Consider the following 15,126-nt stretch of genomic DNA (forward strand, 5'->3'; position numbering starts at 1 on the left):
AGTGTCCATCAACAGATGAATGGATAAAGAAGACGTGGTGTATATGCAATGGAATATCACTCAGCCATAAAAAGAATGAAGTATTGCCATTTGTAGCCACATGGATGGACCTAGAGATTATCATACAAGTAAAGGAAGTCAGACAGAGAAAGACAAATATCATATGATGTCACTTATATGTGGAATCTAAAAAAATGATACAAAGGAACTTATTTACAAAACAGAACCAGACTCACAGACATAGAAAACAAACTTGTGGTTACCAAAGAGGAAAGAAGGGAAGGGATAAACTAGGAGTTTGGGATTAACATATACACAGTACTATGTATAAAATAGATAAACAACAAGGACCTCCTGTATAGCACAATATAGTTGATATTGAACTATATTCAATATCTTGTAATAACCTGTAATAGAAAAGAATCTGAAAAAGAATATATTTTTATGTATGTATAACTGAATTACTCTGCCGTACACCTGAAACTAATACAACATTGTAAATCAAGTATACTTAAATTTAAAAAAGAAAAAAAAAATGGGTAGACTCTTACGTGGCTTTGTTTTCACTTTGTGTTTATTGGTAAGGAATCCTGAAAACCTGCCAGCCTTTCCCAGGAGTTTGAGCAACACCTAATTTCAGAACTGCCAGGCCTCCCTTCTGAAAAAAACAGTTCTGAATCACCATTACTCCTTTGGGAAAGTGTCCTAGAAAACCGGCTAGAGCTAGGCTGGCAGGAATTAGCCTCTTTGTTCTTTCCTACCCAACTTCAGGGAGGTAAAAACTGGCCGTTTCAGACCTGGGTGGTGGACAGAGAAAGCTCCTTCTGCCAAGCTCCGGTGTGGTTTCCATTCCCCTGGGGGCTGTGCCTTGGCCTGTGGATCTAAAACCTTCTTTCACTCACCTCTTCCTCTGCAGGACTTCCTCACTTTACGAGGCAGCCTGAGAGCATGAATGTCACCAGAAACACGGCCTTCAACCTCACCTGTCAGGCCGTGGGCCCCCCTGAGCCCGTCAACATTTTCTGGGTTCAAAACAGCAGCCGTGTTAATGAACTTCCAGAAAAATCCCCCTCCGTTCTGACTGTTCCTGGTGAGTCTGAGTTGTGGGATTTGCGTACTGTTTGCCCTGGAATGGTGGAAGGGAGCGGAAGTTTGATGAGAGCTGCTGTGCATGGCAGCAGGTAGTCGAGGCGGATAGAACCGCAGGTGAGGCAGCTGAGGGTAGGGGCCAGGTGGGGGGGGAGGCAGGTGGGAATCTCAGGGGCAGGACTGGCGCGTGGGGATACACCCACCACGGGTGTCTGTGGTTAAGTTGGCAGAAGTGGCCAGAGTCCTTGAGCCTGGGCAGCGGGAGCCCTGCTCACGTCTTCCGTGGCAGCTGTGGCCCTGCTGGCTGGCAGGGCTTGCATTTCAGGAACCACTGATGTGACGACCTCAGCGAGGTTTGGCGGCAAGGAAAGCGCATTGGTCACGGGGGTGGCTGTGGGAGGACTGAGTCACCGTGAGGCTGTGGCTGCCCTGACGGTCAGCGGTCATCTGCTTTCCATCTGAATGGGCGTGCCCTGTCTTCCTTGCCGTGCTCCTCCAACGGTGCTCTCAGGGTCAGTGCCACTGATGTTTCTGTGCTGCTGAATCCAAAGGGCTCCTCTCACTGCATCTTCCAGCAGCATCTGGCAAGGTTACCACCCCCGATCCTTCCTTTCTTCACACACTCAGCAAAAGTTCTGAGGGATGCTGCAGGCCAGAGGTGACCTTCAGGAAGCCCTGTCTTCCTGGCTTCCTTCCTGCCTCCCGACTCCTCCTCTTCCCTTGACAGGAGTTCTGAATGTGGGAGGGCGCCCTAGGGCTCAGCCCTGGACCCACGTCTGAGAGTTCCTTTGGGCCCCTGGCTTCACGACCATCTGTGTGATGACAACCTTGAACTTCGTATCTCCAGCTCAGACCTCCCTCCTGAGCTTCAAGCTCCTTGCTTGGCGTTTCCACTTACTGGATATGGAAGCGTCTTAAAATGAGACTCTTGATTTCCCCCCAAGACTTGCTCTGCCCCAGAGTTCCCCATCTTAGTAAGTGATATCACCATTTGCCCATCCTTCCTTCCTTCTCCTTTTCCGCACTGAATGCATCAGCAGGTTGTCAGTTCTGCTCCTACAGTACATCTCAAATCTGTCTTTTCTCTGTCTCTGCTGCAGTGCCCTGGTCCACGTCACTGCCAGCTCTTGCCAACAGCACTGCAGTAACTTCCTAACTGGTCTCTTTGCTTCTAGCCTTGTCCCCACTCTCGTCCTCAATGGCAGTTCGTGTCCCCTGCCTGCTGGAACCCTTCAGGGGCTTCCCATTATCTTTGACTGTCACTCAGAGTCCTTCCTGCCCCCGCTCATAGGACCTGCGTGCTCTGGTCCCCGCTCAACTCTCCAGCCCAAACCCATCCCACTCTTTCCCTGCTTATTAAGCACCAGTCGCGCTGATTGTCTTTCATTTTCTCAGAAACATCACCCTTCTCCCTGCCTCAGGACCTTTGCACTTTCTTTCTGTCTGCTTGCGGTGTTGTTCCATCTGCCCTTCATCCCATGACACATCTCGAACATCACTTTTGCACAGAAGTCTTTCCTGGTCATTCTTTTAGTTCCTCCCCGCTCCTTTATTGACTCCCAGGCATGTATTCTTGTGGACTTCCTTCATTGCACTGGTCACAGTCTGTAATTTCCCTGTTTATTAGTTTAGCTGCTTGTCTGTCTTCTTAGAGAATGTATACTCAGTAAGAACAAGGACTTTATCTCTCCCAAGGCAGTGCCTGACTCATGGTAATACTCACTGAATATTTATGCTGAGTGGACCAGCAATTGAATGCCAGCCTGAGGTATTGTTTCTGAATCACTTTTCTTACTCCTGACTCCACGAGGAATATTATGATTGTCTCTGCCTTCATCTGAGTTTTCTTTGAGTTTCTCCAAGGAATTGATCATCAAGTAACTTATTTGTTCAAAATTAATTTTTAAAAAATACATTCCTCCCTCTCTAGGATGATTGCTTTGAAGTCCCATAAAGGAGGATTTATGGGGCATACAATGAAATATATAGGTTAAATTGACATACAGTTAAATGCATAGCACTTAAGTGCACAACTCAGTGAGTCATGATAAATGTAGACACTCGCGTAACCACCACTTCAATCAAGATATAGAACATTGCTGTCACCCCAGGAAGTTCCCTCTTGTTCCCTTCAGGTCAGCACCTACCTCCCATAGGTAACCTTGTTCTGATGTCTATTATCATAGATTAATTTTGCCTATTCTTGAAATTTAAATAAATGAAATCATAAGGTGTCTATTCTTTTTGCGTCGGGCCTCTGCATCTTTTGAGATGATCTATGGTTTTTCTCCTTTCTTCTCTTCGTATGGCACATTACATTGATTTGATTTTCAAATGTTAAACCAATGTTGCATTCCTGGGCTAAACTCTGCTTGGTCATGATGTGTTGTGGTAGTTTCCATTTGCTAATATTTAGTTAAAGATTTTTGCATTTATGTTTATTCTGGGGTCACACCAACTGCGTGTACTGCAAGTCAGTTCTGATCTTAATTACTAGGAGTTAGTGCAGACCCCATGGGTTAAAGACAATGTCTGCCACAAGTCTGCCCTCACCTCAGCTGCCAGCCACAGTCTCAAGGGGGTCCCTAATCCACCTGCACTTCTTACTGACTGGCTGTAAACTTAGAGGTTTCTATGACCCCTTTGGGTTCGATAATTTGCCAGAACAACTCACAGAATTCAGGAAAGTTCTATACTTATGACTATAGTTTTTTTTTTACAAAGGATACACATAGGATGAAGTCTGGGAGGGTCTCAAATGCAGAGCTTTCATACCCTTCCCTGCCCTGATGTGTGGAATCAAGGTGTGTCACCTCCTGGCGCATCAGTGTGTTCACGGAACAAGAAACTACTAAGCTTTGGGGTCCAGAATTTTTATTGGGGTTTCATTGCGTGGGCATAACTGATTAAAGCATCAACCATGTGATGGAACATGATCTCCAGACCTCCCTCTCTTCCCTAGAGGTCAGGAGTTTGGGCTAATATCCCATGGATCAAAGTCCCAACCCTCCCATCACATAATTTAGTCATTCTGGTGACCAGTCCCCATCCTGAAGTTATCTAAGGGCCCATCCTGAGTCACCTTGTTAGCGTAACGAAGCCACTCCTCTTACTCAGGAACTAGCAAGGGACAAAAGCTAGTCAGTCTTTATCATACAACAATGTTCTTGAAGGAAACTGTTCTATAATTTTGTTTTTGTTTTTGTTTTGTATTGGTAATGTCCATTTTGGTATCTGGGTATTGTTGACCTAATAAAACATAGTTGGAAATTGTTCCCATCTCTTTCCTGAAAGAGCTTGGTAGCATTGGTGTTATTTTGGAAAGATGTGTGTGAAGTTCAGTGGAGGCTGTAACCTCTTGTGTTTTGGATGCTATATTTTTGATAATGCAGTTTGCATTACCTTTTTTTTTTTTTTTGGCTGTGTTGGGTCTTCATTGCTGTGCGCGGGCTTTATCTAGTTGTGTCGAGCAGTTGTGGCACGTGCGCTCAGTGGTTGTCGCTCGCGGGCTCTAGAGCGCAGGCTCAGTGGTTGTGGCTCACCGGCTTAGTTGCTCTGCGGCATGTGGGATCTTCCTTGACCGGGGCTCGAACCCACGTCCCCTGCATTGGCAGGCGGATTCTTAACCACTGTGCCACCAGGGAAGCCCTGCATTACCTTTTTGATGAAGGTTAATGTATTGGTTAATGTTGAGTTTGAGGTTAACTGAAATCTCCAGATCTTTTTTCTCATGAATTGCTGCAAAATCAAAGCTTTCCTGCTTCTTGTTTATTTAATTATTTTGGAATTTCAGCCTACCGTGTGACATTAATCCTCATAAAAATTTAACTCATTGTCCCAGCCTACTGAGGCCATTTTGAACCTTGATTCTCTCATTGGGTTAGCAAATTCTCTCCCTGCTTCCTGCCCCTGCCTTTTTGTCTCTTCCAAGCCATTGATGAAAATCTAGATTCTAATTTAACCAAGGGCAGAGCCCTGTGACCTGCTAATTAAGGCAGCCTCTGAGTTGACATCAGTTCATGAAATCAGCTCTCTTGGCCACTGTTCAACCAGTAGTAAATCTGCCTAATTTTATTTTTTCCATGGTTTATTTTTCCATCTTCTCTTCTGAGATGTTCCCTGCTATATTGGACTAGTAACTATCCTGGAAAGACTGGAAATCAATTTGAAATTCATTTTGAAATCAGACCTGACTTCTCCTTGGTGAGCTGAACTCCATGACAGTTTTCTGTGTCCTAGGCACCAATTTGATAACCTCCTTTTAAGTTCTGCTGTGGATTTCTGTCTCTCTCTGATTCTGTACTTGCCAAAATCGGTATCATTTACTTTATGAAAACAGGGATAACTTCTGTCCATCTCTGATCATCTAGAACTTTTCCTCTTCTGTCTCTTTTCTTAGAAAGTACAATAGAAGGATCTGCAAATTTTAATACCCAAGGCTATGTATAATTTGTCTCAGCTTGGTGATCTGATTTATTTGTAAATGGCCAGATATACCATTACAACTGCCACCTATTTGGGGTTTTAGATTCTTTACAATTTTCATTTTACTTTCTTTAATTTGAAGATTTTTTTCCTTTGGTAGAGAAGATAGAAGTAAAATAGAAATTGAGCCGTTTATAGCCTAATAGTGTGCTTTTTAAAATAAACTTTAATGGGATGTGGTTACATGAAGCTACACATGTGATAAACTTACATAGAGCAACACACACACAAATGAGTCCATGTATAATTGGCAAAATCTGAATAAGCTCTATAGATGGTACCAATGTCAGTTTTCTGGTTTTGACACTGTAGTTATTTGAGACGTTAACATTGGGGAGGTAGGGTGAAGGATACATGGAACTCTCTGTCTATTTCTTTATATCTTTCTGTAAATAAATAATTATTTCAGAATAAAACGTTTTTAAAAACTTTATTTTACATAATTACTAAGTGCTTTTATGTTAAAAATGTAGAAAATTCAGTATTTTTGCATCTTATTACACATTTACAATTACAATGGAAACACTAATGTGATTCTCTCCAAACTTTTCCTGTAAGTATATACGTGTGTGTGTGTGTGTGTGTACACACATACATACACATCTATACGTGATTTTCCTTCATGTTAGAATGATAATACGTGTGCAGATTAATTTCAGCCTTTTTATTACACAGATAATATGTGAACACATATTCACTGTAAAACATTCAAACAATTGTGACATGCCAAAACAGAATGTGAAAATGTCCCTTTAGTCTCCATGCATTCATTCCCTCATACAGAGGAAACCACTGTCAACCATTCATTCACTTCCTTCTAGACCCTTCCTAGTCCTTCAAAAACACTCATATATGTGCAACTATGCCTCTCCAAGACACGTAGACCTTTCCATGTAGGTTGTCACGGGCCTGTCTCATTGTTTGTGACAATTGCGACAGTCCATGGATGGATCATAATTTATTTAACTACTCCCTTGTTGATGAACATTCAGGTGGTTTTAATTTTTGGGGGGGGGGTGGGTCACTGATGCAGACATCTTTGTACCTGTATGTATTCCTCTTCCATAACTGTCATCCCTTCCCACCACATAGAAGCACACCCATCTGCTTGTCTGCCTCCCCCGTGTTGTTAATCAGTGTGATTATTACATATTAATCATTCATTAGTTTAACCCCACTACCCAGCACATTGCCCGGCACATCAGAACTGTGTGGGTGAATGAATGAACAAATGAATGAATTTCAAACACTTCCTGAGTCTTACGTCCCTTCACTGGGACAGAGACATAGTGATGGTGAAGTAACTTGTATTCATGTCACTAGTTTTGCATTTAAACTCTTTCTTACCTCTTTTCTCATTTATACCTCTAGTGAGTTCCGTGAAATGGGTAGAACAGGATTTTTTTTACATCCATTTTGCAGCCTCAAAGGGCTTAAAGAAGTCCAGGGAGAGAGGGCCTAGGGCGTAGGCTTCCTATGCAGACCTTGCTCTGGGCACATCAAGGCACACCAAATCAGCTACGGCAGACTGTCCCCAAACGCCAAACTTTGTAGCACTGTGAAAGAACTATATACAAACTTATTCTTTTTTTTTTTTTTAAATTTTTTTCTTCCTGTTTTACTGAGGTATAACTGACATACAGCACTGTGTAAGTTTAAGGTGTATAGCATAATGATTTGACTTACATACATTATGAGGTGATTACTACAATGTTTAGTGAACATCCATCATTTCGTATAGATACAAAATATTTCCTTGTAATGAGAACTCTTAGGATTTATTCTCTTAACAACTTTCATATATAACATACAGCAGTGGTAATTAATCATGTTGTACATCGCATACCTAATATTTATTTACCTTATAACTGGAAGTTTGTACCTTTTAATCACCTTCATCCAAATCCCCCCTCTCCTCCTCTGATCTCTTTCTCTATGAATATGTTTGCTTTGAAGTATAATTGACCTACAACATTATGTTAGTTCCTGGTGCACAACATAGTAATTTGATATTTATGTACATTACAAAATGATCACCATGAAACTATGTCTAGTTGCCATCTGTCACCATACAAAGACATTAAAGTATTATTGACTGTATTCCGCGTGCTGTATATTTCATCCCCATGACTCATTTATTTTGTAACTGGAAGTTTATACAAATTTATTCTTATTTGCATTTGTTTTTAATTTTGAGGACGCTTTAGTGTGATACCTGAGCCCCTCCCAGTAAGAGGAGGTCATGTTTAGGGAACTAGGTGCCGAGGCTGTTCTGACCCAAGATGCCTCTGGGGCCCTTTGTGCCCAGGCAGCGCCTCCCATGCTGATGTAAATAAAACCTGAATGTTTGCAGGTAGGCACCCTGCTATCTTGGAATTAACCCTGAAGCAAACTTTTCCCATCCCTTCTACCAAGAGGATGCTGAGTAGGGAAGTGGTTTAAAGAGCCCTGATTGTTGAGACTGTTTGGAGCGGGCACATGTTTGAACAGGAAGGTCATACGCTTTTCCCTCTTGATACCAGTTGTTTTTTTTTTTTTTTTTCCTCTGTGATGTAAGCGCTGTCTTCAAGAACCATGAGCGAAGAAGTACTTTGTCTAAAGGGCATTATTCTGAGTCAACAAAGCCAATCTCAAAGGTTACATGCAAAATGTACTTGGCGGCTATCCTTGGAAGGCTCTTCGAAGGGATCTGTGTTTGAAATGTTTTCCAGCTGTGATTTCCTTTCTGAACAATCTGAGCCTAATTCAATTTGTGGCACCTTTCTCCTCTCCATGTTTTTGTCAGAAGGCAAATTACCCGTATATGGCTCTCTACAATCATATAGATGGTTTTGCTGGTTTGGGCTGAGACTTTTACTGAATTGTAAATAAATGATCCCGTTGGTACAGGGGAAAAAAAAAAAAAAAAAGGTTACGTGCTATGTAATTCCATTTAGATAACATTCTCTTTTTTTTTTTGAATTTTTGAATTTTATTTTATTTATTTTTTTATCCAGCAGGTTCTTATTAGTTATCTATTTTATACATATTAGTGTATATATGACAATCCCAATCTCCCAATTCATCCCACCACCACTTTCCCCCCTTGGTGTCCATACATAAATGACAAACTTATAGTGATGGTGTACACATCAGCTCCTGCCAGATGTTAGGTTGGGGGAAGGATGTTCTTAAAAAGGGTGGCACGGGGGAGCTTCTTTTTGGTGATGGAACAGTTCTCCATCTGTACACAAATCTGTACCTGTAATAAAATTTCATAGAAATCCCCCCCCACACACACACACAAAATAAAACGACCCCAAACTGGTGAAATCCGAATAAGATCTGTATTGTAGTTAATAGTATTGTACCAGGGACTTCCTTGGCAGTCCAGTGGTTAAGACTCCGCACTTCCACTACGGGGGGGGCGGGTTCGATCCCTGGTGGGGGAACTAAGATCCCGCAGGCCGCGAGGTGCGGCCAAAAAAAAAAAAAAAAGTATTTATCATACCAAAGTCACTTTCCTAGTTTTGATGGTTGTACTATGATTATGTAAGATCTTACCATTTAGGGGAACCTGGGTGAAGGGTACTAGGAAGTCTTTCCTCTTTCTGCAGTTTCTTGTGAATTGAAAACTATTTCAAAGCAAAGTTTTTTTTCCCCAAGGAAGTACTTTGTCATTGGCAAAATCAAGTCCCCAAAATGAAGAGCAGAACTGCAGAAAGCTTTTGCTGCATGGTGTTCAGTGGTGGGATGCGTTACAGGTTAGTGGTTAAGATCCCGAGCTTTGATACAGACTAATGCCAGTTCACCACTGTGTGTCCCTAGGCAACTTACTCACCTTCTTCATATAAAACAGGGGTAATAACAGTGTCTACTTCATAGGACATTTATGAGGGTTCAGTGAAATAATGGATGTAAAGGCCTTGGTACAGAAGCAGCCTACAGGAATGACTGAAATGTTACCTGTTACAAATTTTCACATGCAACAGTTACTAACTCATTGTCAATTTTGAGCTACCTTTCTACCAAGAGCAGGGGACTTAGGCTGATCTTTCTGATTTTTACTTTTTTAAAAATACTCATTTTATATTTAAATCCACATTTAGAAAACAGCTAAGCTAGTTTTGGTTTTAGTTAATTGGCTATAATTCGTAATGTTCATTGTAATAACAACAGTAACAATAATAATTAGAATTTATATAAATCAGTTCCTAATTCTCATAGTGCTTTTGCTAAAGATTTACTTTGAGCCTCATTGCAACCTGTGATATAGTTAGGCATTTTTTAATTCCCATTTTGCAGATCAGGAAAAAGTTTGGAGCAATTAAGGGACCTTATGGCCTAAGGGCTAGTCTTTGTGTGGCAGCTGGAACCATCCTCATAAAACACAGACTAGATCATATCAGTCTTCTGCTCAAAGCCCCAGGTTTCCCACCTCACTTGGAGGACAGAGGCCTGACCCACATGTTCCCTCTGCTTTGAACCTTCCCTCACCCTCCAGAATAAACTTGGCCCATTCCCTCACCCCGAGTCTTTCCTCAGAGGACATTTCTCAAGGAGCTCCCTCTGACCTGCATATTTAAAATCACAACAACTTCTCTACCCACCCTGACCCCCTGATCCCTATTTTTCCATAGTACTAATCACCTTCTAATAGAACATGCAGCTTACTTATTTATTAAGTCTATTATTTCTCACCCACTTTTCTCCGTGAGAATGTGAGCTCTATAAGGGTAAGGATCTTTGTTTCATTCATGGATAGATCCCAAGTGCCTGGGGAAGCATCTGGCACGTAGTAGGTACTCTGTCAATGTTGAATGAGGGAATTCAGGGCAGATAGTGAATTCCAAGTTAATAAGTGTAAAAGTCCTTCATTTATGCAGCGTATTCTTCTATTTCCTGCCTCTTTGGGTAGAAAGATGAACCCTAGGGAACAAAATTAAAGGGACAGGATTCCTTAACCTGGAACTCAAAGAACTGCCCTAACTGTGGTCTTAGAAGCTGATTCCTCAGCGATTCTGACTGTCCTTTCCTCAAGGGAACATCCTGTGGCTGAATGTTCCCTAAAATGTCTTTCAGACCTTGTGTCAGGGGCTATCTTTTTTTAAACCAGCAGAGGACCAAGCAAGAGGGGCATGAACCATCATAATGGACTTAGGTGGGATGTAATGGAGTAAGAGGGATGCCCACGAGAAGAGGACACAGTAACAGGAAAGGTGGAGATGCTGGTGCTGGGGGCGCTGGGGAGAGTGGGTGGTAGGGTGGAGACGGAGCGGGGGTGTGGATGAATTTCTCCCTGGAAAGCCACAAGTGTTTGGGCTCTAAAACTTCAAGGTCTATTCCAGTCTGGTGGTTATTGTTGATCCAGAGGGAGAACAGAAAAGTGAGGGGGAGCTGTCTTTCTTAGTACATCTGGGTTGCTGTGTTCAACCCAGGCTTATAAATGAGTCTCCAGTTGGGAAGCTTGTGCCAGTAAGCAAAAAAAAAAAAAAAAAAAAAGGTCACTGACTACATTAAGCCAAGAAGCCTATGTTTGGCCTTAAGTTTTGGCCCATCCAGTTCTGGAGAAAGTTAACCTGGGTTGGAAGCAGTTTCCACTTCTCTCTGCTGGCATCCTTTTGGCCTGTGGACATTCACCACCTCGGCCCCCAGACAGATCTGCTCTCCTAGATGGTTAGGCTACTTGTGGGCAGTTCTGAATCGGAGTGGGTGCCCTGTACCAGGGAATTAGCTGCAGATTGTCTTCCTGACTTTGTGTGTCCTCTGAAGAGAAACACGAAGAGGAAAAATGACTTCCCGCTTAACCTAAAATCATGTTCCCCAAGGAGCGGTTTCACTCTCAGCATTGATCAACCTTGCAGGACCGAAGAACTGGGGGCTTAACTCATCTTTGGGATCTATAACTAGATGGTGGATCTCAAGGAAATAAATCCATCCTCTTGTTTTCTAACAGGGCTGCTCTTGCCCTCACAACCAGTTGGGAATGTCACTTGTAGTTTGTACTCAAGTGTTTCCCAAGAGTTTGGACAAGAGCGATTGAAATCAAATGACTGGTTTTAGCCTGCAGATGTCTGCTCAAATATGTACAAAATACAAGTTGCATAGCCAAAGCAACTTACATTTTGATTGAGTGTCTTCTGATTGAGCCAAAGCTGATTTTTCTAAATATAAGCCAAGTTTTGCGAGTTCACGTAGCCTGGCAAAACGGGCATCTCATTTGGGAGCTGATGACCTGGAAGGTAAGGTGAAAAGCCAGGTGTCACAGGCCTGCCTGGGAAGTAGTGACTGGCAGCAGGGGCCCCAGGTAGTGGCTTAGAGGGTTCAGTGGATCCTTATGCAGTACGTGTCCTCTTTCCGAAAGTCAGTGCCTGACAAAATGCCCGAAGTCCCGACTCTATGCCAGTTCTTCTTTCTCACTTTCTACTTCCCTGTCATCTCTCTCTCACTTTACAAAAGAGAAAAGACCTCTCTCTGCCTTACCTGGAGTCACAACGGGACATCAGTTCTCCAATGCTTTGGTCTCCTCTTTACTGTCTTAAAAGTGATTGAAAACCTACAAGTTTTTGTTTATGTGAGATACATCTATTGCCATTTACTGAATTAGAAATTAAAACACAATAATACACAAGCACGTTCCATTAGCTCATAGAGCTATGACATCATCACACATCATACACCTTTTGGAAAATTCCATCATACATTCCCGAGAGCATGAGAGTGAAAAGGGCAAATAACATATTATTGCTATTCTCACAAAAATAGTTTTCAACTTGAGGTCCCCCAAAGTATCTCTGGGATGCCCAGGAACCTCTAGACCACACTCTGAGAACAGCTGCTGTAGTGCATTGGCTCAAGGTTAACAAAATTCCAGACTACCACATAGAAAATTCCAAATGTTGTCCAGCAAAGGAGTTGTGCTTCCCATAAAATTTTGCTTTGTATGTTTAAAAATTACATGTATATTGTTTTGATCAGTTGTGCCCTAAATAATACTTGTAAAGATCATCAATCTAGAAGAAAGTTTGTTTTCCAATTTCAATATGTAAGTGTAATTTTATCACCAAGAAGTATCGTAGGGTGATTAATCAGTGACTTTCAAACACACACATGTATGCCATTAGGATAAAATTCTGCAAGGGAAGTAGAAAAGTCATGATTGAAAACTTCTGATTTCTGGGGAGAATTATTTCAGCAGGTGATGCTGGGTCTCCCATCCCAGTAATATGTATATTGCATGGGACTCTAAAGGAGTTTTACTTTAAATTATCAGCATATTCAGGGTACCTGAAATTACATTTTTTGCAGCTGTTTAAATGATGAACAGTTTAAGATGCAAACCTCAAAATGTGTAAGAGGCTACGTATATTTTTCAAAATTCTTTGGGAGGAATACAAGTAGAAGATTCAAAGACTCCTTGAGGCAGTGTATTTACAGATGTTCTTTTATAGATGTGGCTAATGGGTTTGAAATAAATGTTCCTTTTCAGTGAATTAAATATTTTCTAAACCATCACACAATCTATTAGTTTCATCTCTCATTCGAGAGGAGGTGACCCAATGTGAAAGAGCTGGCGCCTACCTGGAATTTTAGTTTCTTAGCACTTGGATTTAGAGAATCTAATTAAGCAATCTGATTTAGGATTTTCCTCCAGTCTGAGGGAAATACTCATCTTGGAAAATTAAAATACCTGAAGTAGCTATCATATTCTGATCTAAAATTATTTAGGAGAAGTCAAAGGTCACCACAGAATTGTAGGACAGAGAGTCTAGTCAAGAGAACTCAGATGCTGGGACAGACTTCCATCTGGATGGAAAAGAACAAACACCCACCAACACTGATTTTTTTGTGTACAACTGATCCCTCAGGAGAGGCACTGACTTGAAGGGATCAGATTTGCATTTCTTCCTGGAACTTCTCCCAGGCCACGTGGCCCAGCCTCGGTGCAGCGTTCACTGTGCGGGCATCCAACGTGGACGGTCTTTCCTGGCTGATGCCCGGCTGGGTTTCCCTCGGCAGCTTGTTTCAAATATTTAATGACTTCATTAGTGACGAGCTTTGGATTTTAAAATCATCCGATGGAAAATATCCTACACAAGTAGATAGAAACAAACAAAAAAAATATAAGCCTTTCAGGCAAGAAGAGAATGATGGCGTATTTTCAAGAATTTTATCTGTCTTTCTCCAGTTTATGATATAAACTCTGTTCCAGGCACCTTGTGTGTCAGAGAGAAAGTTTCCAGATTCAACTAGATGGTATATATATGGCTGTGCTTTTTAAAAATAATCTTTTAAAACTTTAGAATAGTTTTAGATTTATAGAAAAATTGTGTGCCATCTCATACAGAGTATTCCCATAAACCTCACGCCCACACTCCCCTGTTATGAACATCTTACATTAATTAGTGTGGTACATTTGTTACATTTCATAAACCAATACTGATAACATCATTATTGAACAACTATATTTAATGTGACACAGTATAGTGTACCATAAAAAGTTATTTCACTTCCTTATACCCATTGCATTATTTTTAGAACTTAGCATAATGAATCAGGAAAGAAACATTCCCTAACAGGTTTGTAGATTCAGCTTCTCCAGAGAGATTTTCACAGGTGTTTTTGAGACTTTGGGAGGTAGTGGACCTCAGGGTGTCCTTTTGAGCAGCCCTTCCCAGCATGCCTCTTTTTTAAAATTTTTAAAAAATGTTTTGGCCACACTACACAACATGTGGGATCTTAGCTCCCCAACCAGGGATCGAACCCGCGCTCGCTGCTTTAGAAGCACAGAGTCTTAACCACTGGACCACTAGGGAAGTCCCAAAGCATACCTCTTTATCTCACTGAAATGTCCCTTCAGTAAATGTAAGCCTGAAACTAACACATAGCTGATTATTCTGTTATCTCTGAAAATTCCTGATACATCATTATTAACTAAAGTCCATAGTTTATTCAGATTTCCTTAGTTTTTACCTAATGTCCTTTTACTGTTCCAGGATCTAGTTGTTATGTCTCCTTAAGGCTCCTCTTGGGTGTGACAATTTCTCAAACTTCCCTTGTTTTTAATGACCTGGACAGTTTTGAGGAGTACTGGTCAGGTTTTTTGTAAAATGTCCCACAGTTTGGACCTGTCTGATGTTTTTGGTCATTTTTTCCATGATTAGATTTGGGTTATATGTTTTGGAGGAGGAAGACCATAGAGGAGAAGTGCCATTCTCATCACATGGTATCAAGGGTACATCCTGTCAACACGACTTACCATTGTTGGTCTTGACCTTGACCATCTGGCTGAGCGAGTGTTTGTCAGTTTCTCACTCAAAAGTTTTCCTTTCATTCCCCTTTCCATACTGTCCTCTTTGGAAGGAAGTCACTTTGTGCAGCCCATGCTTAAGGAGTCAGGAGTGATGCCCCTCTTTGGGGGCAGAGCATCTATATAAAAATCATTTGGAATTCCTCTGCATGGGGGATTTGTCTCTTCTCCCCCTTTTATTTAATCATTTGTTTATATCAATATAGACTCATGGATATTTGTTTTATACTTTGGGTTACAATTTAATGCTACTTTATTTTCTT

General features: G+C 41.5%; 1 protein-coding gene across 2 annotated transcripts in view; it reads left to right on the plus strand.

The window, feature by feature from the left end:
- Positions 1 to 15,126, plus strand: part of MERTK (MER proto-oncogene, tyrosine kinase) — a 113,859-nt gene that overhangs the window by 35,013 nt on the left and 63,720 nt on the right. For both annotated transcript variants that reach the window (XM_082426779.1, XM_082426778.1), the window contains exon 4: positions 917 to 1,090. In XM_082426779.1, the coding sequence (XP_082282905.1) occupies positions 917 to 1,090 (174 nt within the window). The remainder of the gene's footprint in view (positions 1 to 916; positions 1,091 to 15,126) is intronic.

The sequence above is a fragment of the Balaenoptera physalus genome (genome assembly GCF_965194825.1).
Source record: "Balaenoptera physalus genome assembly, chromosome: 15".
Lineage (NCBI taxonomy): Eukaryota > Metazoa > Chordata > Mammalia > Artiodactyla > Balaenopteridae > Balaenoptera > Balaenoptera physalus.